Source organism: Pleurodeles waltl, chromosome 1_2 (genome assembly GCF_031143425.1).
Source record: "Pleurodeles waltl isolate 20211129_DDA chromosome 1_2, aPleWal1.hap1.20221129, whole genome shotgun sequence".
In the NCBI taxonomy this organism is placed as follows: domain Eukaryota; kingdom Metazoa; phylum Chordata; class Amphibia; order Caudata; family Salamandridae; genus Pleurodeles; species Pleurodeles waltl.
The window spans coordinates 320,011,377-320,037,001 of record NC_090437.1 but is presented as its reverse complement, the minus strand read 5'-3'; the positions used below and the strand labels follow the sequence as shown (position 1 = coordinate 320,037,001).

Here is a 25,625-nt window from a genome sequence, read left to right as displayed (position 1 = left end):
TACTCCATCCTAAGTAACAGCCGCACTCGAGCAGGTATCCACTGTGCCTGGGTGAAGTTTGTTAGAAATTGAGTTCCTGGTTGACTATGGTAGGCACCTCAGCCAGGCAGAGACCACCACTCAAGTCAGGGCAAGAGAGTTACACACCCAAGATAACCCCTGCTTACCCCTTGGTAGCTTGGCATGAGCAGTCAGGCTTATCCCAGAGGCAATGTGTAAAGCGTTTGCACAACACACACAACACTTGTGACACGATAAATACACCACAAAGAAAACTCCACAACACGTTATATAAAAATAAACTGTATTGCACAAAACATCATTAGACCAAAAGTGACATGTATCAGTAGTATCTTGCTACACAAACAGTTGTCGGATGATCACCCAAGTTGCTAGTACTCTGCTAAGCAAACAGTAGTCAGGTAAGAACATAAATTACTAGTATTCGGTAAAACCACCAACTGTCAGGTCATCATTATTACCATAATGCACAGAGAGGGAAACATTCCTATACTGCATACATCCTACAACACATCCTCCCACTGCATAAAAGACAAATCCTGAAAAGATCTAGGTCACCCCTAACATGGCAAGCACAGTATGTAGTATGAGGCAGGTGGTGAGAACCATACAGAAACAATGAGGGCAGGAATACCCCAGTGAAATGCAATTATTACAGGAGTCACAATCACCACCTTCTATGCGAAGGCCACAGTGTTCCTCTCGTAGGAAGTGCAGAACCCGAGCGCCTTGTCCAACAAAGAAGGCTCCCACACTCCTACTACAATAACTGCAGGGATCAGGAACGTGCGTGTCCCAATCCAGGAGCTCCTGCGCTCCTAGGATAGATCTTGCAGCACTGCTAAAATTATACTGGCAGGACCGGGGACCTCTGTCATGGGTCTCCACCCCGGCCTGCTACTGACATCAGTTAGGCTGTATAGCCACAGGTCCCTCCCTTGAGGAAACGGATAACAGAGAGGGGCACATGGGGCTGTCACGTACAGTGAGGATCTCTACCTGGGTCCCTTGGAAGGGAAGAAACCGCCCGCTGCGGGCAGCTGCTCACTCCGGTGACGTCCTCTCTGGCTGCGTGCGCCTCCCAAGCCCTTTGGGGCTCAGGGACAAACACTGTAGCCCTTTTGACAGGCCCGGTCTCCAGTGGCAGGGTCCGCTGCACCCACCTGGGCCGCGGCAATGATTTGTAAACAGGAGGTATCTGTTTGTGCCTAGTGGCCACTATGGTGAGTGCACAGGTCGTCCTGGGCTCTCCTGGGATGGGCAGCAGTTTTGCTGGGTTCTGCTCCCTCCACTATCCTCCTGAAGGGGGGTGGGAAAGCAGCCACACCAAGGGCCCTGACCACAGGGTAAGCAGGGGTGCTCGCCTCGCACTCCTGATCCAGCAAACACAGCGCTCCTCTCAGGCTGAAATAATAGTGCTCTTCATGCGCTGGGGACAATAAAGCGCTCTTCGTGTGCTCAACAAGGAACAGGGGGCACTCCACTGGTGCCCATCAAAGGAGAATGGCAAAAAAAATCACTGAAATGCAGGGAAGACACGGGGGGCACACCACTCTGTAGACAGCTGTGGGGGCACAAAGGTAAGGGGCCCAGACAAGCAGGCCAGCGCAAGGTCCTGCTGTAGCACTAACAGTCTCCCTAGTGACCTAGCATGTCACAGGTCAGCGCAACAGCAGGGTAGTCTCAAGGCGGTTCCTGGCGAGTCCTTACAGCATCGAGTGTCCAGTCCTTACGGTGTCCATCAGTGTCTAAAAATGTGAGGGACAACCCCCTGTACTTTTTCTAAACTTCCACAAAGGTGGGGAGGGGGTTCCCGTTCTAACCAGTTTCAGGAATGTCCCCTTCTCCTCCAACACTGGATCCAGACATCAATAGGGAGTAAACAAGCCCTTTGTGTGAAGCCAGGGCACAGCCTTTACAGATGCATGTGTGCCCGCCTCTATCTCTCCCAGCCCAGGAAGACCATTCAGTTTGCAGATGTACTCCTGTTACACCTCCACCTTCCCTGTATGATGGCTGCCTGGAAAGTATGCACAAAGCCCAGCTGTCACTCTGTCCCAGACATGGATTGGAGTTAAGCTGCAAAATCACCAGTGTTATAAGCACAGAGAAATGCCCACTTTCTAAAAGTGGCATTTCTACAATGGTAATAAAAAGCCACCTACACTAGTAAGCAGCATTTCTCACTATCATTCCAATCATACCAAACATGCCGACACCACCCCTCATAATTCAGACAATACCACTTAGTATTAGTATCCTAGGCAATCCTATGAGAGAGGCAGCACTCACAGCAGTGAGAAACCAAATAGGTTGTTTGTCACTCCTAAGACAGGCCAAACAACAAGGCACATGTACTACTTCTTACCTACACAGCACCCTCCCCATAGGACTAGCTAGGGCCTACCTAGGGGTGACAAATGTCTAGTAAATGGGGAGTTCCAAGCATGGCAAGTAAATTTAGATGACAGGTCCCTGTGGCAGTAAACTGCGCATGCAGGTCCTGCAGTGGCAGGTCTGAGACAGGTTTGAAAGGCTACTTCTGTGGGTGGCGCAAGCTGTGCTGCCTGCCAACTAGTAGCATTTAATTTACATGTAAATTAAATAAGCCAATCAGGCATAAGCCAATCATGCCAGGTTTAAAAGGGAAAGCACAAGCAGTTTAGCACTGCTCAGCAGTGACAATGTGCTCAGAGTCCTAGATCCAACAAAAAGCGGTCAGAAAAATAGGAGGAGGAAGACAAAACATTTGGGGATGACCATGCAAAAAGGGACAGGTCCAACAAGGTTATTTTGACTGCCCTGAACTGTCATTTCCCTTGCGGTCTTCCAGCACAGAAGCATAGGTGCTGAAGGCAGAGGTGCCAGAAACAGGCAGTCTTTTTTACCTGCGGCGGCGAGTCAAGGGGGCACGCTGGGGAAGTGCATAGCCCCAAACACAATCGAGGAAAACCGCATCAGCCAGTGCGGGCCCTGCCCCAAAATTAGTTCTGATGACGCACATTTTTCCCCCCAGTCTATGGTGCTTGCCCCATGCGCCTGTACAGTCTGGTAGTGCACCACACGCTTTTCAACTGTTATACTCGAGAAATCAAACTTTCAGAGAGATTGCATCACATGACAGCGCTACATCCCATCGTGCTACACTATTGGCTTGCTGATACTTGGTGCCCTATCCACGCTTTTAGGTGATGGCGCCAAGGATGTTACTTGGACACATTTTTAATTCACTAGTATGACAACGTTGTTACTGTTGTCACATGATATGTCACATGTCGTGATGAACTGACGTTTTGGGAGTCTTGATGATATCAATCAATTAATGATTTATAGAGCGGGGTAAATCACCTGTGAGGGTCTCAAGGCGCTGAATTATAGGCAAGGGGAAATTAAGTAGTTTGCCCAGAATCACAGGGTGTTGAGCTAATGCCGAGACTCAAACCTGAGTCCCAGCACCAAAGTCAGCAGCTCAGGCCATTTCGCCACCACCTCTACTTTTGAGAGATGATGAAGCTAATAACTCCTATTTTACATAGTATTACACACCATACTTTTATGGTTTGTATGCAGCTGCGCCTGTTTTCCAAGCTTAGGTGTCACATGAAACCTAAAGCTTACGGCTGCTGCATCTGCAAGCTGCACACACAGAAGTCTTAGAGATGCGTTTGCTGCATAGTCTTGCCTGTGTTTCCCTGGCAGCCTGTAGCATAGTTTCAGCAGCTTTGCCTCTGGTCATTAATACATGGGGAGAAGGGGTCTTCAGTTCGGCCATGGAGAAAGGTGACACCAGCAATCTGCTGCATATCTATGCAAGCGCTTCCTATCTTTTCTAGGCTTTAGCACTGTCAATGCCCAGCTTGCTTACATCTCCTACACATTGGCCTCCCCCAGCTGACTGACGCCCTCCATACTAGAAGGCATTCTTTCATCTACCTACATACTCCTTGATATCTTCCAGTGAGCTGTCCCTTTGGTACCAGACTATCTGGCGCTGGTACAATAACCTGCAAGTACAAGCCAAACGAAATAAATTGTGTGTGCAAATCCACAGTCAGACAACCCAACTACCTTAATTTGCATACTACTAACGTTTATTTAAATAAGTACTTCTCAATGCAGTGCTATAATGTGCCTATTAGTGTCAAAGCTCCCACTTTACAGTAGATGTTGTAGTACCAAGGATAATGTGCTGCATGGCTAAATACTTATAAGACTCCAAAGGTGAGATATATTGGCTATGCCAATGCTTGTTTAGTTAAGCCTTGAGAGGCTCTATTATCGTTTTCCTGCAGTGACCTGACAAGGGTGCCAAAGGCAGTGCTGCAAGAAATTAAATCCACCTTTCTTGCCACTAAACAGCTGTAATCGGAGTGCAGTGCCCCTCACTTAGCGGGCACCACTGTTCTGCTGCACTACTGATAGCTTGGGCTCCTGTTTCTCTGCTGCTCTGGGGTGCAATGCATCACTTCATATGACATAAGTAATGTTTGTCTCACAGCAGCATATTTATATTTTGACGCTAAACCCGTCTAGCATCAAAATATTGGAGTTAGCGTCATGTTGTGGATGCGGCAACTATTTTGCACTAATTAGATGCAAGGTAGGCGTTATTACCGCCTTATCAATACTCTGGCGCAAAAACAACACACACAGAGTAGGCGGACCCAAATAATGGTGCTAAGCCTGCTTAGCGCCATTATTTACCGCCTGGGTCAGACCAGCGTTAGGATACCTGTGGACCCATTTCCATGGTCAAACACCACGGAATGGGCCCACAGATGCCCACCCCAAGCACTAGGAACACCCCCACCCACACATCCTTGGTATATATATATATATATATATATATATATGCCATTGGGGGCCCCTACATGGGGCCCCCTGCCTGGCACTAGTTCTTATGGCCTTGCCAAGGGGACACTGGTCCCCTTGTGCTGGCCATTGGGGTGGTGGGCATGACCCCTGTCTTTAGTAAAACAGGAGTAATTTTTTGGGTGCTAGTGCATCAGAAAATGACGTGAGGCTGGTTAGCGGCATACTTATTGCCGCTATCCAGCCTAGTGTCATTTCCGGCCCACTAGTGCTTTTACCTTACTGCCAACCCCCGGCTAGTGTCTTTTTATGAGACGCTAGCCCATCCTTAGCGCCGGCATGCGCTATTCTATAGATATGGTGCATCGCTGCTGCTATGGAATAGTACTAGTAGGCGCTAAGGATTTTGATGCAAAATTGTGTTAGTGCAGTTTTGCGTCAAAAACCATAAATATGCCCCTGAAGGTGTTGCATGAATTCAAATAGACACAACTATCTCTTTCTCTGATTCATTGTTTTTTTTTCTTTTCTCCTTTTATCCACTTCCCTCTCCATTTCTCTGTTTCTGTGTCACCTACAGTCCATTTCCTTCACTCAATGTGAATTTATCAAAGGTTAGGTCAGCCATTTAACATTACAAACATGCAGGTCATCCTAAATGCTAATTCATGTATAAATCAATTTTTTGGCAACTTTCTTTAGGAATACTGAATTCAGTGAATATTTATATGGTATCTTACATTTACCTAAGCTTGATGATTAATAGTTTATAACAATGACATATGTAACATTTTAATTAATAAGCTTCAGCACATACACTCTCTCTTTCTCCTCTATCTGTCGTTAGCTCTCATTCTCTTTCTTTCACAAAGGTATATTTCGCACGGAGAGGATTTATGCATATTGGGCTTCAGGCAACACTGGGGTTGATTCTTATATAAACACAACTACATTTAAGAATGATAAAAGAAAGAGCTGTTTGGTTTGAATGTATTTATTTTTCACCACATTATCTTATTTATCCATTTTTTACTTGACTCAACAGCACGAAGTTGCCCACAACTCCATCTTTTAAAAAGCTGCTATGCGATACATTCAAAGCTTTTAGTCACACTTTTCTCTCTGTCCTCAATGTACAGGCTCATATAGGTCACTTCTCTCTCACTTGAATTGTCTTAAGAATAGCAATGCTCTGGGATTCACACTGCATTTGAAATACTGAAATATATACACTGGCATTTTTCGCTTACATTTTTCTTGAAATATTTTGTTTCACATCTTATGACCCACTCATAAAATTAGAATTTGAAAAAGGATTAATGGTGTACTAATAATAATAATAATAATAATATACTGTAGCTTTCTAAGCTTTGGTAATATTATCACCTTGTCAATACCCACAAGAACACTATATTTAGGAAAACCAGACAAGAAGTTGAGATGAAACAATTTTATGAAAGGAATCTGGAGACGAAAGTGCAATTTCCAGGTTTATGATTCATTTCTAAACCAGATCATTTTTATTCAGTCAGGCAAGATAACACTGTTTCATTAATGTCAGATGTTTTTAATGTGCTAGTTTGTGAGCATGAACTATATTTAAAGTAAATTTGCTGTTTGCATGAATTAATTTGTTTTAATTTCCTACTCAGATTTTTAATTTTATTTTGTCCTGTTGTAAAGCAATGGATATCAAGGAAAGACTGCTAACTAGTAATTGCTTCCAAGAAAAGGACATAGTGAAAATACTTTAATCAGCCTTTCATCTTTTCCAATGGAAAATGAAAACCACACTCAGAGATAACCTATAATTCACCACTCAATCATTCGAAGAAGGTTCTTGCTTTCACTCAGTCAGCCATTTACTGGACAGCTGCTTGCTAACTTCCAAACCAATTTCTAGCTACAATACCAATGTGTATGGCGGCTAGCCGGTACAATACTGTACTCTTCAGTGGAGATTGGCTGATCATGACCCTGGATCATGATGGAGCAGTTTTGCTATTCACAGAGGATGATTGTTGATAGAAAGCATTCCCCATTGGATGTGGGATTGGCAACGTGACTGGCAATCAAAGTGCAGGAAAAAGGCAGCCACACTTGGCCATAGATGGCAGCTACACTGGCCACAGAGCACTGAGAGTGCGTGGGTGACGTGACTGCTCAGCTGGTTGAGCACCATTAAAGCCTGTTAGTGGAAGCACATAGAAAAATCAAACATTGTAGTTTTATGTACTATAAAAGTAAAGAGCTTGCTGTCGTTTTGTCAGTGCTTCCTAAGTAGCACAGCATACAAATGTTCTTCTTATGTGTGTGTGTTGTCCTGGGGCAGTGTATCACAGAGGTGCCTTGGTAAAGAAGCAGGACTGAACCATTTTACATGAACCACTCCAAGATCATGTGCAGTGGACCCCAAGCGGACTGTAGGGGCGCACTTCTAATTTGAGCTCAATCGTGACACAGTGCCATCACATAAAGCTCTGCTCCATCTGTTAACACTGCCATTTGGGAACCTCTGAAAGAATTCTGGTGCATACATGCACAGGCAGGTCTGATACAACATCCAGTGAAATGTGGTCTTGCTCTCACATCTTTTCTTTGTTGATATATGTTGTGCTTTCATCTTGACTATATTCTCTCCAGAGTATTGCTTATTGCAGAATTGATCATGTGTTCCTTGACTTTCCTATGTTTTTACAGATCCTGGGAGTCACCAGGAAAAATATAGAGAAAAGGCTCTCCCATGTCACACCACTGCTAATCGCTACAACAATCCACTCATACAAGCAATCTCCCACATATTCTTCAGGGACTTGAGAACGGACTGTATCTAACATTGGTAAGGAGCCATAGCACAGTACATATTGTCTACCTGACGGATCCGGTGGAAAGCCACTGAATGCAGTTTGTCACTTACTTCTGGACACCCGCACAAGCTCGGACACATTGAAGACTCCAGACTTCACAAAACTTTCTTCCAGGTACCCTGAAAAAAGGAAGTTTGGGATCAGCAAGCATATTCAGGGAAACTGAAAACACGTCTGTCACCTACACTTATAATAACTCTCTGACAATCGATTTTCCTTTCTTTGGTATCATACCACAAAGTGATGAGGTCCATGTTTTCAAGGATCCTCTGCTCGACCTCTACGAAATACTTCAAAAAACGACCCGTGGCTAAAAAGGTTCATGGAGTGAACAAAATTCTCAAACCCACACAGAAGGCATCAACTGCACACCTACACCTCACAGTCTTATGATCAGGACATCATGAAAATGTTTCAGGAGAAAACACAGACCGAAGAAACACATACTGCAAAAGCTGACTTAATAATACATACGATAAATGTTGACATTACATAAATATCAATCTACAAAATATCAAACACTTCTAAATTCTAAAATCTTGCCAAAATCACTTCTCACTTAGTCTTAGTTTCCTGTTCGAACTCCATGCTGCACGTGTTTTTGAATTGCCTGATAGTGGCTTTAGCTGTATGTCGATATTTTTGCAGGGAGATATTTATAAGGATGGGCAAAGTAGCAAACATTTTCATCTTCAGCTTCATTACTTTTTTAAGTTTAAAAATCTTCGTGAATTTAACTGACTGTTTGAGAGAATTCTCTCTGAAAAATGCACTGGTGAGAAGACTGTGTCTCAAAAAACTTTGCTTGCAGGAATCTCAGCGAAATTGAGAAATCTGGCAAACTTCACAAACTACCATACTTGTCCTTCATCCGTTGCTAAAACGAACATAAAGTTAGTATTTTGTCATTCAATATTACTAAATATATGTTTCTTTTAGTCTGTTTTTCAATATATGTTTCTTTATCATTCAAGTTGAACTCTGCAACGATTAACATAGCAAAGTATTTTAAATATTATAGTGCAAAAAGCCATTCAATTAAATTTGCAATTGAAAAGAAAGACTTAACTTGAGAATTTGTGGTCTTTCCTGGGAACTCTTTAATTATTATTGAGGTACAAGCATAGGCTGTGGGTATGCTATTTTTTCAAGAGAACACTTTCATCTGATTGGGTGATTTGGAAGAAACTGGAGTCCCCCTGAACCTCACACTATTCGCACAAAATTATGGTTAGCACAACTTTCGCTTAAGAGAACAACTGCAAGTAAGTTAAGTCAGCACATACAAAATTTAGACTCAATTTGTACGAAACTTACAGAAAGATAACCCTGTTTGTTGACAATATTGAAAAATACAGGACAAAAATATTCAGGCCACTCAGCATGACATATGCCCTTTCCCTGTTTGTAACACTACAATAAATTCTAAAAAATTTTGCAGAAAACAGTGTGGCAGTGTGATGCATTATTGAAAACTATCCAGCTGCTGTCCTTGAATATTTTCTGGGGTTGCCATGATAAATGTTAAAATAGCAAGTTAACTGAAAAGAACATTTTAGAATAATCATGCTCGCTTGTCCAAAGTCAAATGCTTGTAATGCAGTTGGAGTGAGTAATTGTGAGTATGGCTGATGAGGTGTGGCGCGACAGGTAAAACAAAGCCATGAGTCATAGGAAGGATGCTCATGTTATTGTATTATAGTTCTTTAGTAAAACTGAGTCAGTATTTTTGGGGGTCTACATGGTGGAAATAGTTTTCTTGTAATGATAAGCGCAATCTTGTTAATCTTCTTGTAGCTGTTCAAATGTCAAGTGGGATATCAATTGGCCATATTGTATCGTAAACGTAGTCGTATCAATTACAATGCTAAGATCTTTTTCAATGTTGTATATTCTGCCCGCTGAGACACCTAGATTAACCATCTCAATTAGTTCACACCATTTCAGAACAGTATATGAATGTTTTTTTTTCTTTGTTTGTGCACCATTCCTAAATACTTTAGGAGGTGCCACTCCCCACGAGTACTAAACGAAGCATGCTGATGAAGAAGTCCGACTGCATGCTGATGGAGCTTACATTCAATATTTATGTACAGAAGCACAACAGACACACAACTTCTCTTGAATAATTTCTGAAACATATTAGCATGTAGGGAATATGTGGCATCCATACTTATGCAGATGGTTATTATAACTTGAAGAATTACAGCTAATGGAATCACTTAGTAAACAACTATGTGTGCTGTTCTGGAGTACAGATCAAGAACTGTGTATTGACATGAATGAGTTTATTTTATTCCAGTTTCTATTTAAATGATTTCGCTCCCACCATAGAAGGTACATCTCAATTAGTCTGTCTTCTCATCTGTCCACCAGCCTGCCTGTTCGCCTGGCTGTGTATCAAGCTGAAAAAAGAAACTGGCCACACGCCTTTCAATACACCTAATAAACGATGTGTACATAAACCATGAGTGCTTTACTGGTTACTGGTGGAAGATAATTCTTGCTGTTTTCTGACATCAAGTTATTCCGTAGCTGCCGTGTTGAACTCTGTAACTTCCAAGGACTCTGTCGCTGGTAAAACTGACATTGAGCAACTGAATATCAATGTACCTGAAGGTCAAACACTGAAAGCCAAAGACTGCTTCCGGCCTTTACATTAATTATACTCCCAAAGAGCAATGTTTGGTCCCTCGCGTGTAGGTTGTGCCACGGAATAGCTGCCTCTCTGCTCCATGAATGGGTAGTGAACGCAAGATGTCAAGTGAACAAACGCTATAGCAAACTAGCTCTCTCTGATCACCTTCTGCAAGCATGTGGCGCCTCTGCCGCTATTCACTTCACTTCATAAGGTGACCAGATTTTGACAACCAAAAACCGAGACGTTTACCAAACATGGAAGAAGGACTACAATTTTCCATCAGCATGGAATGACAAATGATTGCGCTCGTCAACACAGATGAGGCACTTCGGTGACTAAATGAAATTCAACTTTTAAACCCAGCCTGGTGTGTGTTATTTAATTAGCTTTCTTTCTACAGCTGCTAGCTTATCCTACCTTGGAAAACATAAAAATGTGCCTTACCAACTTTACAGTCACCCGTTTCTGAACAGGGACTGTTCCAGCAAATCCAGGACGCCTGGTCACCCTACCTCTCAAGACTGTGCCTGACCTCTTTTGACCTGCTTTATAGGATTTTTAATTCACTTAAAATATGTTTTCTGTACAATGAGGTATACAGCCAGAGTAGCTATTTCATATACAACTTACATACCTATTTCTGTATATGAAAGCATAAGACTGTCACGTGGCTGTGTGTAGTGTGTACAGTGAATTACTATAACCGTCACGCGCTTGATAGTATCGGAAACTATAAGGCCCTCGGGTTTTGGTGGCAAATTGAAAAAGAAGACGACTTTCCTGGAATTGAAGTATAAGAGTGACAGGTACTGGGTATAGAGTAAATAACGACAAACACCTTCTTTGTGTACTGACAGTAAGTAACTGATGCTCAGTTCTTTACTGAAGCAGAAGACCAACATGGGCGTGGTTTAATAGTGGAACATAGGCAACATGGTTTTGGCTATATAGTGAAACATAAACAAAAAATGTTTTTTTATATGTGGTGATATATAGCAATGGCTACCAAGCAATATATTGAACTCTAAGACTAACTCAGGTTTGGATGTGTAGTGAAGTATTGCATAGTGTTTTTTAGCTGAATATTGAAGTATCATCAACAACTACTTACCTGTAGAATCAAAAACAGGACAAATACTCATTGGTTATAAATTAACATCTAATCAACCGGTGACTGCTGCTGCTATACTGAAGATATAGGGAAGAGTGAGAATCACATGCTAAGCTGAACACTGACATATACGTCCAAAACGTGCTGTATAGTGGATTGCAAGGTCAAGACATGCTTGCCAGTAGAGTGATGTTTTACTAAGACACCTTAGGAACAATAAATATTCTTTCCTGGCAACATCGATCCATCATCAAATAGAAGATCAAGCGTTTCCGACAAACATTTATAACCCATCAAAAATGGGCTTGTCTGAATGTTATTACTCAGAGAGTCGCAATGCAAGGAGCTTCTGCTTGGTTTTGTTGTACGAATCACTAATTTCAAATTAACTATAACGCTGATGCTAAGCTACCTCACATTTGCTCTGTGACAAATAAGGTGCATCAAATCTCGTTGTGTGCGTGCAACAGATGAGTAGGGGTTGTGCAAATCTGTGTGCGGTGTGGTTTTACACTGAAAATCAGCAGATCTGTAAAACAAGGAACCCGACCCAGGTGAAGGAACCAGAGAGTGGGTCTTACTTTTCTGCACTTGTGTACTCTGCATATGATGGCCTAGGTCTCCAGGGACCGAGCTGTGCTCCATCCTGGCCCTGTAGCGTGCTCCATGCTCCGTCAGCTTCATGAAACTCTTCACACTTTTAAATAAACATGGAGGTAGATATACTGGTGGTAAATATTTTAAGCCTTCCGTAATGTGTGGAGCAAAAGTTAGAAAGTTTCAATCAAGTGTTTTGCTGTAATTTTCAAGGACACTCCCACAGGTACATTTAAGAACAGGAACGAGACTTACAAAGATGTGTACTTATCATGAAGAAGACAGAGCAACTGAGCAACCAAGGGAAATGCTGTTTTCTTCTGTGAGTGTTTTACAAGCATCAAGAAGGCATGGCACTAACCAGTATGACAGTGGAAAGAAACACTTATCATAGATATTTATCTTCTAAGAATGATCAGTATGAATAAAAGCAAGTGTGCTTGGGAAAGGCAAATTATTACCACAAGAGTCAAGGCATCAATATTGTGCCCAATGTATCGAGGCCAGGATAGCCAACAGTAGCTGTTGAAAGTCTGCAGCAAACCGACAGCAAGAGATGGGCTTTATTTGCCTTGCCACCTAAAAAGACACTGTAGTCCATACACTGTAAGCCAATGAATAGGCAGGCCAATCATTTGCAGCATTCAGTCTTCACTTGTCTCCATTTTGTGCATTTTTCTAAGTGGTCCAGTGGCTCAGGACTGCAGTCAGCCACATAGACAGCCTGGAATTCTGGGAAAGTGCTCTTGTGTGCAGAATTTGGTTTCAGAAAACAATAAGGCAATTTCTATATGGAGTGGAATATTCATCATGAAGTTACCTACAAGCCAATTGCTCCCCGTGCATCAAAACATTTTGTAGATTCATGTTTTTACGTCTTAAGGGGAAACTATTGAGGTATCATTGGTAGTGCCACAGTGTATCTGACATACATTTGATGTGGAATACTGCAGCACTCTAGTTTGTTTATCTGCTTGGGGAGATTCCTGTGACCTTACCTCTTACTTTTTCAACTTGCATCTTTTTTATGCCGAAATCCCAAAGTGCATCTACATTTACTCCCCTTCTAGCCAATGTTTGTTGCCTGCTGTATTATTACCCAATTTCCTAATATTTCTCCTTTTTTTTTTTACTTTTCTTTCCCACAGGGTATTTTTTTGTGGTTCCTACTTGCTTCCTGTTTATGGTGTCTATCTTCTGTGATGTGCTTATCTCTCTGGAGGAATCGGAAATGGCCGACAAATGTAAGCATTTTGACAAGATCGAGGTTGCTTCATTGTTTTGGACATTCCAGCATTACAGAATGTCAGAAATTCTTAAAACCATAAAAAAGATTTCTGAAATCAGAGCCATGCTCAATATCAACAATGTATTGGTGGTAGACATAGCTACAACCAGGAAGATGCTCTCTATGTATCACCTGTAAGCCAAGAAAACAATCACTGGAAATCCTTCAACAAGCATGCATGTTGGTCAGTTGTAGAGTGTTGTAATCTGAAAATAAGGGTGACAAACCTTGATTCGTTGAATCACTGTCACATTCTGAAAGGTAACCATCACTACAGAAAACCACATAGTATGGAAAATAAACTTAAATGCACAGGGTCCACATTGCATAAGGAAACTGTCATGTGCACAGGAAGACTCCCTTGGTCCCATCCTGTTCCAGCTGTTCTTCAAAGCTATGTGTTGGTAATCGGTGACATGTATGTGCTTTTAGATTCTTTTCAGAGCAATACATGGATAACAAACAGAGGGTTGGGGAACCAAGTGACATCTATTTACCACCCAGCTGCCAAAGCATAATACACTAGTGAATATACTGTGGTACCTTGGCTTAAATTGCACAAAGCATGGGTCCTCATCCATAGAAACCACTGCTTTGTAAAATTTAAGCTAAGGTATTGCAGTAAATGCATCAGCAGGATATTCACAAAGCAGGAGTTTCTGTGGTTAGGGACAAAGTTCCTACTTGCAGACATTATACACTGCATGATGCGTTTCCGGGTCCTCTCAAATGAGTCCACAGGTGAGATTTTTTGGGCTAGATGATGTCTCTTCATTAGCTTTTAAATCGGAAATAGGAAAATACAGAACATACCCTGCCTTAGCTACTTTGAAATCAGTGAACAGAGGTACCCAGCGTGCATCTTTGAGAATCAGAACTGTGCCGTTTTCACCATAATCAATTACTCTAACCGAGGTTAATCGTGTGCCAAATTACCTCTTGAATATTTACTGAAAATATGCCATTGCTCTGGCATTTGAAGACTAAGGCTGGGCATCCCTGCTAAAGGAGGTGAAAGTTTGCTTTCCTGCAAATACTATAAAACAGTTTCCTAAGGATGTGGCCTTCTACAAACTGAAAATCATTCACCACCCACTTTCCACAGGCACCTGAAGCTCACTCAGCTAAAAAGACTAGGGGCTACATAAATCAAGTTCGGATTTGCAACTCGCAAATTGCGAGTCACAGCAACTCGCAATTTGCAACTCGCAAATCCGAATGTAGTATAGTGTCATTGACACTATTAGCGATTCGCAAGGGGGTCGCAAATGCCCACCTCAAAAAAGTTTACTGAATCGAAAAACTGGGTTTGTACATGGCAAAGTGCATTTTGCATGTTGCAAACAGCCTGATTCGCTGTTTGCGATGTGCAAAAGCCTTCGTACATGTGGCCCTATATCTCGATTCCCACAAATCCCAGCTTGAAAACTTCACCATCGTTTGTCAAGGTTCAAAGCAGGTACATGTGTCACAGCTTGGTCTCTGACTCCATCTTCCTCTCTGCTAAGATACGAGCAACACTGAATGCACGTTTCCATTATCAGAGCAAGATTACTATCTGAGTGCACCTTACCCACTATGTGTGTCTAGTAGCAAAGCACACCCACACCACTTGTTTGGTACACAAATGATATATTGGAGGGGAGGTGATGCCGGACTGGCAGACTGATTATACAAACTGCCTCTCTCTCTACTCCGTGCAATGAGTGGTCAGTCATGACCTCCGATGAGAATGCTGACTGGTTGAGATCGATACCGGAGGCACAGATTACTTACTGTTCCATATCCCACATGATCAATGCTAAAACGATTAGCCTTATTTGGGATTCATCCATGAGAAAGGCGCTGATCTGAGGTAGGGATTGTTGTTAGATGCACACAGACAGTAATGCAAGTGTTATTTCTGTTTGATAAAACAATGGTGCACTGGTAAGTGGCAGCATTGTAACTTCTGTGACCATGAATTACAGCTATTAAAGTGATCACCAGGTATACATATATGAGATAAAGAACCCCCATATGTAAACGATAAGGATTTCCAAATCATGCACGGATCCGTAATTATCTAGAGGCAGGAGGTGACACCTTGAGACCCTTTACAAAGTCACACACCTTCATGGTGATTTATAATCTGGATTGTTCTTTAGAGATATTTTATTTATTATAAATGGTATGCCTTCACAAACTATCTCCTATCTCTTTAAGGCCCATTACAAACTGGCTGGAATGAAGCCGAAATCCCCAAACCACCTCTCCCCCTCCACCACCGCCCAGAAAGACAAATACCAACAATTGTGCACGTTCATTTTATCAGCATTCAGTGTCAGCAATACTTGTACTGCGAGACTCAATCTCATGTACAGCGGCCATGACAGGGAACAGTGAAGCGACAGCTCAGCTTCGAGGTTACTGGGAAGGGTCAGCAAGTGGCAATGATACACCCACATTTTTGACATTTGCAAAAAATAAATGTGCATTTTGCTTTTTTGGAATAAGCTGTTTTTTTCTAAAATGACACCTCATTGTCCATCTTGGATTTGGAGTCAATAGGTTTATTAAATAGAAAGAACAACCAAACTCAAGTGTGGGTGCTGTATGAAGATATGAGTGAGCGGGGTCCACACTGCACACTCATAATTTTGATAAAGCTACCAACTCTAATGAGGGGAAATAAATGAGTCACCACTATCCCACCCCCCTCCCCCAGTCAGAGTAAAATACAGAATCGTCACATTCATTTAATAAAAGGAGGCAAACGTTTTATAATATATTTTCATGCTATTTTCCAACAGGGTATTCTTCCAAATGACAGGTGAACTCTTGGTTTCTGTTTTCTGGCTAACCTGCTCTACTGCACAATTATTGTCTCTTCGAAGAATTCTTGCTATGAAAAGAAGCAATTGTTTTTGGCAAATGATTAACATCCTCAAGAAATGCAGCTTTTTTTTAGTAAGCAACCAATCTAACTCATACTTTTGCCAGACCTATACAATTCCTGGTACTCGAACCATACTGGTTCCTTTCTGTTGGTCACTATTGTGTATCTTACTGGCTGCTACATGTAATGAGCATTAATGCCGCTAAAGCGTGTGTGTTAAAAACGACAAATGGCATTAATATGTAGTCTAGTATTCAGACAAAGGTTTGCACAGCTTACACCCTTATACAAGAAGCATTTGTGACTACACTAGAAGCACAGGAGTCTATGCCTGTCCTTTCGAAAACCTGTAATCTACTTAGAATCATGCAGGAATCACAATGAAATAGTGCAGCTCGCTATATGTCGCTCAAACAACAAAACATACTGTCCCAAAATGTAAATTTTTGTGCAGTAATGTTTTCTTTCTGCTGCCATATCGTTTTGCAAGGAATGCCACAACTGTCTGACAGACTGGACGAAAACTTTTCTGGTTCATAATAGGAAATGAAGGTTTCAAGATCACATTAGACTGCATAATTGCAAATGTATAATTTATTTAGTTTTTTGTGGTATGCCACATACCACCGCGTGTTTTTGCAGCCGGAGTGCTTTTCATCAACCTGCGTGCATCATCGCCCTAAGCACCACTCATGTTTTTTTTTTGTTTGCTCTAGAATACGTTTATTTCCAGGTGTTTATATTTTGATTTAAAATGCTTCCCTCTAAGGCCCGATGCCACGCAGAGACGTTTTAAGGCATGCACAAAGTGGGCAATTGCCATGGGTCCCTAGCTTCCAAGGGCCCACCTGAAAAAGTGAAATTCTGTGTCTTTCAGTGTATCTCAACATTCACCACATAATATAATATTGTTAGGCAACATAGGGCTGGAATAGGGCTGCAATTCAAAATTGTGCCAAGCAGGGGGACTCCAAAACATTTCTTGCCCAGGGCAGAAAGTTCTTATATCGTCGATGGATCGCATAAAAGTTATTGGAGCTGTAACACACTCCATGAAGGGATGATAGTGTGATACATGGTGTAAATCCTCTTAAATATAGCAACAACGCCCCCCACGTCTTTTCTGATTTTGTAACTTCTAAGATGTTCTTAATCTTTTATCAACTGCATACATCGATATTTCGGAGGAGCGGGGTACAGAAGGACTGGTTAACTTCAAAAGATTGTATTAATGCATTTTTATTGGCTTGTATTTCCAATTCGTCAACCTAATGTTTCGCGGACCAAGTCTCTCCAGTGCCCTTCGTCTATTTTTACAAACTGTACAAACATGTGCAAGCAAGTAGAACATAATGCAGACAGGGTCGACAAGCACCAGAAAGCAATGCTACAGGCCCGGCAAGGGTTAAGCAGCTTACACTACTTCCACTTTTGGCTGGCGCAAGTAACTCTGATCGCCTTTTCCTCTTGATCAGTGGACCGTGAAAGCAGATTGCAAACATCAGACTTTGCGCTCCATGCCCCTTCGTTCTCAATCAGTGAGTCAGTGCAGGCTGATGTCTTGGACGGGTCAGCAAAGCCCTGAGCTGAGAGATCCATTTTTGCTCATCTGGCTGCCAGAAATTCACGAATATGCCTGAAATATATGAGCAGAGCGGGGCTAACGAGATACTGAGGGGCGGCTACAGCAAGTGTGCTTATAGCTGCGTGCCTCAACACTAACTTAAGATGGGAGCTGGTTTTAACATTAAGTATAACTTCCGGGTCGCTCGTAGAGGACGGCAAGACAACTGCGCCTACTAGAGTACCAATAGAGGGCGAGAATGTGGCGTTAGGACCGAAGCTGCCGACTTGGGAATTATGGAACCAGGTTACAATCTCGGCGCCGACTCCCCATACTGTGATTCTGAGCAAATCGCTTAAAATCTCCGTGACAATGAAAATATGAATGTGATCTTGTGTAATGCCCTCGGGTCGAGCTCACGCTACAAGAAACTGCAAAAACCGACAAAAAGAAATTGCGTGGGGAGGACGGCAGTTATAGTGAAGAGGTTTCCCCCACAGACCTACAAGTATCAAAGGCTGCCCCCGGACTGAAGAGGGTGGCTAGCAGGGTAGTCATTTTACAGTTGGGATACACACGTGTTACAATTCTATCACTTACAATGCGGAAAGAGTTCCATTTTCAGGCAAGACCAATACCTTGTAACATTTTTGTTTTATAGGTGCTATAAGGAATCTCCTTACCTTCCCTTTTTCAAGTCTGAAAGGCAAACGTAAGTTGGAGAAAACAATCTGATTCAGAAGAACGATAACAAGTGGATAAGAGGATTAATTATACTTTTATGGGAACAATACTGAGCACCAGCATGTTTTATTTTAAAGAGAATGGCTACAAAACTGGAATGGGTATTTTAAACACACCCTGGTCTTTCACTGTCATTGTCTAATTATCAGTGTTTTTATAACAGTAACCATGTCCACACACGTTTTTTAAAAATGTGGAATATGAATTTGCCCACGGTGGCAGTATCTAGTCCCATCCCACACTGTGGGGAGACATTATGCTCGCATAGCTATACTTTACTGCAAACGGAATACGCACAGAGAACTTGGACGCTTAGATTAAATCCATTGTGAGGGCCCGAAGGATGGCTTGCTGCCAAAATCTGGAAGTATCAGCCTCTGCAACCTCCCATAACACCGGCCTTAAAACCAGCGGCCGCGGGCTGTGTGCCTTCCCCACTTTCTTTTAACAGTCGTGTGTAAACATGCCACCCTCCCCCACCATGCCCCTCCTTACTGCCCATCGCGCCCCCTCCCATGTCCCGTCTGCCCCGGCCGACAAGAGTCTCAAGGCTTTCTTTAATTGATTAAGAACTCAAAAGGCGCGCCTTTTCAAATCAAGATGTTTGCAGGAGCCTTTTCTTTCTATTGGTACGGCCCCCCTTCTCGGATTACTTGCGAGCTTGACTGTGACGTCTGCTTTTGCAAATCCCTAACTAGGCCTGTTCCTGCCTTTTCTGGGCAATTATGCTTTCATGAATAGGCTGCTTGTTCACTCAGCGTGCCACAGCGTCCAGTCTAGCGCCGAAGTCTCGAGCAGCCCATTGTTTTCGAGCAGCTCCACATTCCTCTGCAGAAAAACGAGGTAAAACTGCTCTGAGCAGGTGGCACGGGAGGATTTATAGCTTGACCCGGAAATGGTCGGTGGGACACGTGATCCATTAAAAAGGTGTCTGCGGAAAAAAGTGCGACCTGCAGGGAGAGGTGTTTGCAGTCCACCGGAAATGGAACCTCTGAAGGAATGTGTCAGGTGGCACGACCAATGCACAGACGGCAGGTGCAGTGCCTACCACAATTCTCTCTGTTTTCATGTCGTGTTTTATACGAAAATCCTCGTATGTTTAACCTGTCCTGTTTCAGATCGTTTTATTTCAACTTATATTTTTTGGCACCCGTTTTCAATTTTTAACCGCGTTTGCTTCCATTATAAACTACAAAAACGGCGCAAAGGGTTTTCAGTTGAAATACTTTAACATATGGTTTGTTCCCAGCAACGCGAGCTCTCCGAAACGGGAATTTCCCCCTTTGCACGCTGCACAGCATTTGCGAAATGAAAGAAACAGCATCGATTGCCTTGAACTTTTTTTTAGTCTGAGCTCCTTTATAGGGAGCGTAAGGCAAAGTTGACATTGAGACCCAAGAGAAGGAGGTGGGGCTGGGTGACCTGTTCTATCTTTAAAAACATCATCTTAGTGAAAAAAGCATCCCTCCCAAACCAGAAAGAAAAAACAAACAAAAGACAAAGCACATAACCAGGACAAATCCAAAGTTAAAACAAGTGCATATAGCTGAGCCTAAGAAGCCACTCCATCTCGCCCCCTCCTAAACAGGGAGTGTATGGGTTCCATGCCACAGTCTTCCATGTGTGACTAGCCTGTGTGTGTGGGGGGAGGGCTGGGGTACAATAAATCCAAAGAAAGAGACACAGGGCCCACCAACCCTGCACAGTTGGAACTCTACTTAATTCCTGGCGTTACCCAAAGCAGAGAGTGAACACTGCAAGGGTGCTTGGAAGGGGGGGAGGGGGGGGGGGGGGGGCTGCTCTGGCCATGCCAAGTGCATGGGCAGTGCAGCCCCGTGCACCTGTTCTCAGTCAGCCTTTTCATGGCAGTGCTACTGCCATGAAACTGCTGGTGGAGAACAAGGTCATAATCTCCAGGGCAGCGCTGCCCTGGTGGAGTAGGACCTTCGCCAGACCCCGGGATCCAAGATCCTGATAGAGCTGGCTGTTCTCTGGTGATCCAACTGCCAGGGTTGAAATGTGTCGGTCGGACCACTGCATTAGCAGCTGTCTAGATCACCACCGCAAGTGTGGTGGTCTTCCTCCCTACAGTCATTTGAGTCTTTCGCAGAACACAGTATACAGTATAGATAGCTATATTGTGCTTCAGAATAGGGCTGTTTAAGACCTTTGCAGTATTTCATGAGTCCCTCTTTTATGTTCATGGACATGCCACAGCTATGAACAGTTTATTAATGGTCCTCCATGGAAGGATAAAGATTGCACAGTCTGGTCTTATGTTTTTATTATGTTTTTATTCCTAAAGTGTCGGGCTCTTTCCTAGAGGTTAAAGTCAGGTAAAAAGAAGCTTTTTTTTAATGCAGTGGGTCTCGCATTTGCTCGAGTTAGGGCTTTTAGCGTTGCAAAATCCATAACTGGACTTTTCTTGCCACATAAATTGAAAATTAAAACTAAAACAGTTGACATAAGGAAGCCGATTCAAAGTGCCACTGCCGCCACGAGAATGAGTGCGAAGGAGAGACAAAAAAAGACAGTCAAACATATTGTCAATCGTGCAATTATCCATTTAACAGGGGCAGTCTGCAAGGCAGTAACAAAACCACCCCAAGGAGAGACAAATGTAAAGCATTTACTAATGATAACAAAGGATTTTTGAAAGGCAATCGAGTGAAAGTGATGGGAGTGTAATGGGCGTGGTTAAAAGCCCACAATAGTTACAACAGGTCAAAGTGCTTGCGTGTTCGACCTAAAAAGCTTGTCAGTTTAGAATGCCCTTTACATAGTAATACTGTTAATAAGCTTAACATATACTTTGGAAATCCAACCATTTTCTCCAAACATCACTTTATGAGTTTGAAAACACACTCATTTTTGTCATAAATAGATAATTTTCTGTCTTTATTGTATAAATTTACTGGACAGCTACCAGTGACTCCCGAGCTACTCACTGGAGGCTGGAGAAGCCTGCCTTAGAGCGTGCACAGGAGCAAGGGAATGTGAGACTGCCCTCAAGGAAAAAGCTCTGCCCCTTCCCTCTGCCTACCTGTGATGTGACATCCGGGCTGTGTTGGTAGAAATAGTTTCCTGCCCAACTGAGAGATGGCACAGGGCCCGATCGGCAGTTATTGGCACTGGATAACATGGTAGCCTCCTCTGAGGTAATGCTGCTGCTGAGGACGCACCACTAGAGTGTTGCGAGCTCACAATCCTTAAGATGTACAGTCTGCTGTCCTCAGTCACAGAATTAAAAAAAATAATGTGCTTTCCCAGAAAGAACTATCCAAGAAATGAGTCTGTCGAGATTCAGCTGAGTAAGAAAGCAGGCTGCCCCAGAGAACAGATGCTGCAAAGGAAGGGGCAAACTCAGAAGGAAGGCTGTGCAAGACAAAGGTTCTCTCAGAGAGTCAGCTGTCCCAGAAAACATACTGTTCCAGAGAGGCAGATGGGAACCAGACCTGTCTGACCAAGAACGTGGGCTGGTGAGAATGGGTTGTCCTAGCAAGTAGGCATTTCCAGAGAAACGCTTGTCCCTGACAGCAGGGGGTCCCAGAGAGCAGCCTGATTTAGAGAGTGGGCTATCAAAGACATAGAGCTGTTGTATAGAGTGGATCATCAAGAATGGGCTGTCCCAGAGCTCATGCTGTCTCAGAGAGTGAGCTGTCTTAGAGAGCGAGCAGTCCCAGAGAGCAAGCAGTCCCAGAGAGCAAGCAGTCCCAGAGAGCGAGCACTACCAGAGAGGAGGCTGTACCAGACAGCAAGTGGCCTCAGAAAGCGGGCTGTCAATAATGGCCTGACAGAGAGAACAGGCTGTGCCTTGGGGGCTGCTTGTCACAGAGGCAGATGTCCCAGAGAAGCAACTCTTTTGAATATAGGCTGATGCAGAAACCAGTCTGTTCCAGAGGGAGAGGGCTACTACAGAGAACAGGCTGTTGTTCCACAGGTCAGCTGTGCTAGAGAGCACAGAACTGTTGCAGAGAGCTCCTAGTCCCAGAGAGTGGGCTGTTCCAGAGTGTGAACAGTCCCAGACAGAAAGCTGAGAAGCTGGCTACTGAGAATGACTGCCGCAAAGAGAGAGATATCCTAGCATGTGAGCTGCCCGAGACAAGCTTTAGCAGGCAGAGAGCTTTCGCCGAGAGCGGGCTGTCCCAGAAAACAGAATGTGCCACTGAGGGCTATACTATAGAGCTGGGTATAACAGGCTAGCTGGCTCTCCCAGAGAGACAGAGGAAACTGTCCTTGAGAGCAGAAAGTAGGCTGGCTCAGAGAGACAGCTGCCCCTGAGAGAGAGTAGTCTCAGAGAGCAGGCTGTTCTAGAGAGAGAGCGGTCCAGAAATTTGGCTCTCCAAGAGAGACGGCTGCCCAGCTTGAGGCATGTGTTAGAGAGGTGCCTTCTCCAGAAAGGGAGCCAACCTCCCTAGAGAGACATTAGTCCCTGAGAGGAGAGAGAGAGCAGTCTCAGAGAGCAGGCTCTTCTAGGAAAAGAGAGAGAGAGAGAGAGAGAGACTGCCCAGAAATCTGTCTCTCCCAGAGAGATGGTTGTCCCAGAGTCAGGCCTGTGTTACAGAGCTGCCTGCTCCAGAAAGGGGGGCATCCTTCATAGAGAGACAGCAGTCCCAGTGAGACTGCTGCCCCAGAGAGATAACTTTCATTAGAAGACAACTGTCACAGGCACAAAACTTCCAGTTAGCCCTCCCACACTTTTTTGCTCTATAGCAAGTGGAGCTGAAATGCCAGAAATGCTGCAAGAGCATGAAGTGTGGAGATTTCAACATATTGTTAGACCCTGTATACGATAAGTCAACCCCTCGAGGTACGGATAACTCTCCTAAAATGAGGGCACAGGTGAAACAAGCCATGCAAGATCTAGGATTGGTAGACATATGGCACTGCAGAGGAGGCGAAGGAGACAGATATACATTTTACAATAAAAAATATGGGCATAGATCTAGAATAGATTTTTTTTTAATACACAAAAGTTTATGCCCAGAGGTCAGAAAGGTAGCCCACAATCCAGCTCACCTCTCAGATCATTCAGCTGTAAAATTACACTTGGATATCAGGGTCGTAAATAAGGGTATTAGATGTATAATTAATCGCGCTATACTATTAGACGACTCTATAGTAGAAGCATTAAAAAAAGACACAAGAGATTTCTTTCTTTTGAACCAAGGTACGGCAAGTTTATGGTGTGTTTGGGACGCCTTTAAGGCCTATATTAGAGGGAGGCTTATGAGCCTGGCAATATACAAACATCGTGAAGAAAAAGAGAAATTGGGAGATTTTGAAATTATCTCTAAAAACCTTGCAAGCTGCAATCCATAAAGCACGAGCAGAAGAGAAGGTCAATTTATTAGAGGACTTGATATGTCAAGAGGTTAATGTTCGGACTAAGCTAGAGGCTTTTTTGGAAAATCGCAGTAAGTTAAAGTGGGAAGCTAGTCGATATGCTCACCATGAATATGGAGAAGGTTGCAGTAAGCTACTAGCATGGAAGGTTAAGTCAGACCTCTCTAAAAGATATATTTCAGCAGTCAAATCGGACTATACGAATCAGATTTGTGTGGAGCAAGAAGAGATTGAGGGGGCATTTGTATCTTTTTTCCAAGACGTATACTCAGAAAGCCTGGTTAATTCAGACGAGTCGATTAGTGATTTTCTAGAAAAACTACACCTTCCAGCTCTAGAAGATTCTGAAAAGACCCTATTAAATTGTAAAATAAATGAGGCTGAGCTTATTGAAGGCATAAAAGCGTTAAAAAAAGGAAAGGCCGCTGGTCCAGACAACCTACCTAATGAATTGTACAAGGTTTTGGGGGAAGTTATTAGTCCATTTTTATTAGAATTATTTAATTCTATGCTGGTTGAGGGGGCTCAGACGCCTAAATCCTGGAGAGAGGCTATAATTTGTCTAGTTTTAAAGCCAGGTAAGGATCCAATGTCTTGTGCATCTTACAGACCCATCTCCCTGTTGAATGCCGATTACAAACTTTATACAGGGATTTTAGCCAGGAGATTAGGGAGTGCCATAGGCAATCTGATTCATACGGATCAAAAGGGTTTTATGAAAGGGAGGTATCTCCAGGATGTAACACATGAGTTATTCGCTGCAATAGACCTGGCGGAACAAGAAAAGGCTCCTTTGGCGATCCTGACTTTTGATGCAGCAAAGGCCTTCGATCGGGTTAATTGGTCTTTTTTGAGGTTAGTGCTGGAAAAAGGAGGCTTGGGATTTCCTTTTGTTAGGACAGTCAGGGAATTGTATAGACGCCCCTCAGCGAGAATTCTGGTCAACGGCCAGTTATCACTTATTTAGGATTTGGCGGGGTACGCGACAGGGATGTCCATTGTCTCCCTTGCTTTTTAACTTATATATTGAGCCTCTGGCAATTTCTCTTCGGTTAAGTAAGGAAATTATTCCATTTCAAAGTGGGGACTGGGAAAAAAAAGTAGCATTATATGCGGATGATCTTATGCTATACACCAAGGATGTTAGTTCTACCCTACTTGCGTTCAATACTTTGATGGAGCAATTTGGTAAATTTTCTGGTTACAGCGTAAACACAGAAAAGACAGAAATAATGTGTTGGAATTTGACTTATGCTTCTCCTTTAGTCAAACAAGAGATCAGATATTTGGGTATTCGATTAACAAATGATCTAAATGAGGTACCTAAACTAAATTTTAACATAACATACAGAGAAACCAAAAAATTGCTAAAGACGTGGGCCGCTCTCCCTCTTTCCATAATTGGAAGATCCAACATTTTGAAGATGTGCATTCTCCCAAAATTTACCTTTTTATTCAACACTATTCCATTAGAGTTTAAGAACTGCTGGTTTAAAAAACTACAGGGGGATTTATCCTCATTTGTATGGGCCTCTAAAGGAGTAAGGATCTCGTGGAAAAAGATGAGTAGAAAAAAAGAGTGGGGGGGCATTGCGTCTCCAGATTTCTTCAAGTATTATCTGGCATTTCAATTAAAAAACATTAGAAACCTATTGAATAAGAAGTCAGAATATGATCCGGCGTGGAAAGCCTTAACGGCACACCTCGAGGAAAGAGCAGATCATTTTCTATATAAATTCGGCCATCCTAAGTACTT

At 43.0% G+C, this 25,625-nt stretch overlaps 1 protein-coding gene across 8 annotated transcripts in view; it reads right to left on the bottom strand.

Annotated features, from left to right (window-relative positions):
* The window catches only part of NFIB (nuclear factor I B), a 362,435-nt gene that overhangs the window by 153,025 nt on the left and 183,785 nt on the right, over positions 1-25,625 (bottom strand). For 6 of the 8 annotated variants that reach the window (XM_069238881.1, XM_069238864.1, XM_069238917.1 and 3 more), the window contains exon 4: positions 7,751-7,819. The exons of the other annotated variants lie outside the window; for them this stretch is intronic. In XM_069238881.1, coding sequence (XP_069094982.1) covers positions 7,751-7,819 — 69 coding nt within the window. The remainder of the gene's footprint in view (positions 1-7,750; positions 7,820-25,625) is intronic. 8 annotated transcript variants of the gene reach the window in all.